The sequence below is a fragment of the Pecten maximus genome, unplaced genomic scaffold, assembly GCF_902652985.1.
Source record: "Pecten maximus unplaced genomic scaffold, xPecMax1.1, whole genome shotgun sequence".
Taxonomy (NCBI): domain Eukaryota; kingdom Metazoa; phylum Mollusca; class Bivalvia; order Pectinida; family Pectinidae; genus Pecten; species Pecten maximus.
Window position 1 is genome coordinate 1 of NW_022979634.1, and position 5,398 is coordinate 5,398.

General features: G+C 36.0%; 1 protein-coding gene across 1 annotated transcript; it reads right to left on the reverse strand.

Annotated features, from left to right (window-relative positions):
* Positions 1 to 4,501: 4,501 nt before the first annotated feature.
* On the reverse strand, positions 4,502 to 4,969 carry LOC117319045 (uncharacterized protein K02A2.6-like). Its single transcript, XM_033873950.1, has one exon. It carries the CDS (start codon positions 4,967 to 4,969, stop codon positions 4,502 to 4,504), a length of 468 nt encoding a protein of 155 aa, XP_033729841.1.
* Positions 4,970 to 5,398: the final 429 nt, after the last annotated feature.

The following is a 5,398-nucleotide window of genomic DNA, read 5'->3' on the forward strand; positions in this document are numbered from 1 at the left end:
CGGACATAATAATTTGATCTTTAAATGACATCTTGTGAGCATAAGGGCAACTAAAGACATGTTGCATACAGTAGTTGAGGCTTGCTTGAGCCGGCCTCACACGTTCTGCATTTTATACATGTGTAGCTTCATATATCAGACTCAGCTGGGTTTTATATTTGTTATTTGAACATATTGTTTTATTATATTGTTTTATTACACTTGCTTGTTGAAGAGCATACTAATGTTTGAGGCTTGCTTGAGCCGGTCTCATTCATTTCATTACCACAAGTGTTAGTTATTGCATTGTGTTGTTTAATATTTCTAGAGTGGCATTTTGGAAATGCGAGGCTTGCTTGAGCCGGTCTCACGTTTTCTGCATTTTATACATGTCTAGCTTCTTATATCGGTCTCAGCTGGGTTTTATATTTGTGATTTGAATATTGTTCTATTATATTGTTTTATTACACTTGCTTGTTGAAGAGCATACTAATGTTTGAGGCTTGCTTGAGCCGGTCTCATTCATTTCTTTTCAAGGACAAGCTGTCCTCATATGATTGGTGTCACTGACTCTATTCAGAGAGAAATATAATTTGACATTACCACAAGAGTTAGTTATTGCATGGTGTTGTTGGAGATTTCTAGGGTAGTTTTGCAAATGAAAGGCTTGCTTGAGCCGGTCTGCTTGTTCCCTTGTAGGGTAGACAATTGATAGGTACATTATATATGACATGAACATGACATATACTTTTATAATTATGTGTAGGCTCCTGATTTCAGTTTCTTCTGTTTTGAGGCTTGCTTGAGCTGGCTTCTTTAATTTTATCCATAAAAGATATTTCTTGTATCTTTATACTTATAGCCGTCATACATCATGATTTTGTTCTTTGTTTTGAAAATTTTGTTTTATTTGGCAATCTTATATCTCTGTGTCTTTAGCTTAAGGCGAGCATTCTGCTCTCTCTGTTTTACCATTATCTGTATAGGCATAACAATAAATATAGCCATTGTGGGGAAACCAGCAGTGTTTCACAGGCTGGTTTTGTGGCGGAGTTTGGCAACCCCCACACAGGCTTTTGTTGTAATTGACTACCATTGTCATTTTTAGATGTTTATTTTTGGACGGTTTTTAATTATTGTGTTATGCTATGTTAATTTTGTATTGTTAATTTGTAATATGTTTAGAATTGATATTAAATGTCACCATATGCCATATATGGTGGCCATTTTCAATCTATACATTCTTTGTGTTGTCTGTGACAGGACCGAAGATGCATAAAGGGCAGCTAAGCACTTAGCTTAATTTATGCATCGTGAGGCCTGCACATTTCCAAATTTTCATATTATTTTGCTACAAATTATACACGAGTTATTCCCCTTTATAACTTATATTTCCATACATACTTATCTGCCCCTGTCAAGCAGCTAGGAATTATGGGTAGCAGCTTTCGACGCGCGCCATTAAAAAATTGTCAACAAAGTTTTGTAATTTGAAATATTCTACTAATTTCCTGAGTTCCTTTGGCCTTCACACTTAACCCACCCACTTCCTCCCCTGATTCTTTTATCTTCTTATTTTATGTTTACTATATTGGATGATGTTTCACATGCCTGTTTTTTAAGGCGGCGGAGTTTGGCAACCCCCACACAGGCTTTTGTTGTAATTGACTACCATTGTCATTTTTAGATGTTTATTTTTGGACGGTTTTTAATTATTGTGTTATGCTATGTTAATTTTGTATTGTTAATTTGTAATATGTTTAGAATTGATATTAAATGTCACCATATGCCATATATGGTGGCCATTTTCAATCTATACATTCTTTGTGTTGTCTGTGACAGGACCGAAGATGCATAAATAATGCTGCTTACCTCCCTTACATCATGTTTTCGTAAAAAGAGCAAACCTTAGCTGTTCCTATCAGATGTTCACAAACCTGTTAAAATTAGCATTTAAAGAATCATAATCTTGACGTATTATCAGCCCACCATCCGATCCGTGGTCCGCCGTTTTTCCGTCATCCGTGTGTGGTCCGTTGCCGTCCGTCCGCCATAAACAATCCTTGTTATTACCATTTCTCAAACTTCTGGCCTCTTTTTCCCTTGGTCCCTATTTGTGTCATTTCAATAAGATAATTGGACAGAAAAACAAAAGGGTGGACATGCGGCCTTCTTGGATTTTGATAATTGAAGGTTTTTTTTTTTTTTTTTTTTTTAAATCCTAAAGGGACATTCTTCAAACTTCTTGTGTAGGTTTCCCGTGGTCCTAGAGTTGTGCCAAATTAATTAAGCATTTTTTTCTTCAGAAAATAAGATGGCCGACAGGGGGCCATCATGGATTGTTAAAATTGAAGTTTGTTATCGCTATTTCTTGAAAAGTACTGGAGGGGGTATCATATATCAGGACCCTGTCGTTTAAAAGGTGATTAGGCTTATGACATTTTAACAGCATTTTTCAAATCCTGATAAAATAATTTCTGGTAGAACTAACTTGACAAAACTTCATGAAATTCTGAAATTTTCACTTATCTTCCATCAGATGATATACCCACAGGTTTTGCAACAAATAAGAAATGAAATTTTCTATAATTAAGTGATTAAGCTAATCACCTTTTGAACACCACGGCCCTTATGATTAAGATGAAGAGTGGAAAGAAGAGGAAAATAGAGAAAAGATCAGTCTGACATAGAACCAACAAAAAACATTCAATGATGAGCGCCAAGATCTCTGTCTGATCTCTTGTTAGACTGATATCAGCTAGCTCCATGTAAGTGGTATAGAAGTCGGACTACAGACAAAACGTACCGACAGGTTTGGTGTACCTATATCATAAACACATTTTAACTATTTTAATAAGAAATGACCGTTTAATGAGTATGAAAAATGAGAAATATACAGATATAGTCGCTTAAACAAATACCGACTGGCCTTTTTGCCAATGATGACGTCATACTGTTTTGACGCATTCAACTGAATAATTATTATGTTTTGAATTATGATGGCTGTGTTCTCCGCCATCTCGCATATTAAATAAAAACAGTTAATTTCCAGTGTTTACCTAGAATGATACAAACACATCTATTGTTTACGTCACTTCAGAATGTGACACCGATATAGTATAGCCAGTTATAACCGGATCTGTTATCGGTCAGACCGTATTGTCCTGGTGGAGATCACAGCCTATCTACCGTCATATCAAAGTGAGTATAACATCGGCACTTTTACTTAAAACGCAATAAGAACGGACGAAAAATCTGTTAATTGAATGAATTGGAATGCTATGATTAATTTGTGATACATGAAGAAATTAATTTTTACAATTTTGCTCTAGCCTGCACGGAGACAAATGATCCAATTATGGTGAAGTCTTCATCATTACTGCATCGCTACATTGTACCTTACCTGTTAATATTACCTACGAAATTGCCTCCCTTACCCAAATTCAATTTGACATGAGGATTTGACCAAGAGACATATGAAAGGCGTTGTCAATCAAACTGAAGGTTACATGCTGTAATGTTATGTCGTGTGTTTGGGACCAGATGGCCCGGATAGAATCAGCCAACACATGTGCTCAGCCATGATACTGTATATATCTTTATTTCCCGTTCCGGTTACATATATATTACGGATTGTACATTATATATAGGAATTACAATCGTACGGAACGATACTACATCTCTCCCGTTTTTAGATTTATAAATTTATACTTGAAATAAATTGGAGATAACTAATGCAATTTACAATGTGATAATTAATAAAGTTTACTTATGACTAGATGAATTGACTAGAACAATGTCTTTGATAAATGTCTGTATTATGCAATGTCCAATAAATCATAAGACTTTTCAACATTGTATCTGGCTGGGTTTTTTTTCTCTCACAACATAGCGTGTTAACAATAACGAACGGATTTCAATTATCATAAACAAAGACTCTGGAGTCTTAATGACCAGCGGGGATTATTATGCCCCTAAGCACAGCATGGCCATTTAATATAACACATAATCTTTAAATGTGGAGTGGGGTTTCTTCTCCCTTGTGCTCCTTCTGTTCTGACCACGAACTTGACCTTGACTATTATCAGTTTGAGCTTTCGCAGTCTGTGGTGACATATTAGCCTTTTGACCTTGACTAGACCTAGACACGTCAGATGATTTCCTTTCAGGTGACGCTTGTGATGACACAGACGGCCATGGAATCTCCTCCTCCACAAATTCTGTGACATCCGTATATACTTTTCCTTTAAGATCATCATTCACCCTCTTCATTCGAGATGAGTTCCTGGTCACATTTCCTGTAACTGTTATCTTTGGACCTTTTTTAGCAATTACAGTCTCAGGTTTTGGTTTATATGCAGGTGAAAGTTTGTTTCCCTTTTCGTCATTCCTGACTAGTACTGTATCACCAACAGATATCTCTTTGTTATTACTACAATTCCTGTTGTCAGCATAGGATCTCATACCAAACTTTCTGTCGCTATCCCTTTCTCTCACATACAGATCTGTTGCTGATGTTCTTTCATAGTTTGGTGTACTGGGCAGTTTTGTCTTTGGTTCCCGTCCGAAGATCAGATAGTAAGGTGTTTTTTCCTGTAGTAACATGTGGTGTGGCACGATATTGACGTAGGAACTTATACATCTCCTGTTTCCAGTTCCTGTTTTCAAGTGTAGCAGCGCGTACAACTTTCATGAGTGGCTTATTAAAAGCTTCAGCCTGGGCGTTGGCCCGAGGCCATCGTGGAGTAATTCTTCTGTGATCGAACCCCATAGCTCCAGCATAGCACCGGAACTGTTCAGAGTTGAACGGACTTCCATTGTCACTTTTAACTATCTTAGGTGTTCCGAAGAGACTAATTACTTTGTCAAGTACTGAAATGGTCACATTCGCTGACACAGAACGTGTTATTTCTACTATTGGATAGCGAGAGTATTCATCTATAACGACCAATAGATACTCCCCTGTAGGCAAGGGCCCACAAAAATCCATACTTATATTTTCCCAGAGTCCTGTGGAGTCAGAGGGGGAACCGGATTTTCAATTTCCAAATTTTTTTAAAACAAAAGCTTTTTTTGGGGTATTTTTCCCCTTTTTTGACCCAAACCCCCCCCCGGGGGGAATTTATTAAGGGCCCCTTTTTTTTTTTTAAGAAAACCACTTCCTGGCCCCGATTTTAATTTTTTAAAACCCCAAAAAAAAAAAAAAAAAAAAAAAAAAAAAAAAAAAAAAAAAAAAAAAAAAAAAAAAAAAAAAAAAAAAAAAAAAAAAAAAAAAAAAAAAAAAAAAAAAAAAAAAAAAAAAAAAAAAAAAAAAAAAAAATTCTTTTTTTTAAATGGGGTTTTTTTTCCCTTGTCCCCTTCCCTCTTTCGGAAGGGGAACTTGCCCTTTTTTTTGACTTTTACAGTTTTGACTTTCTCA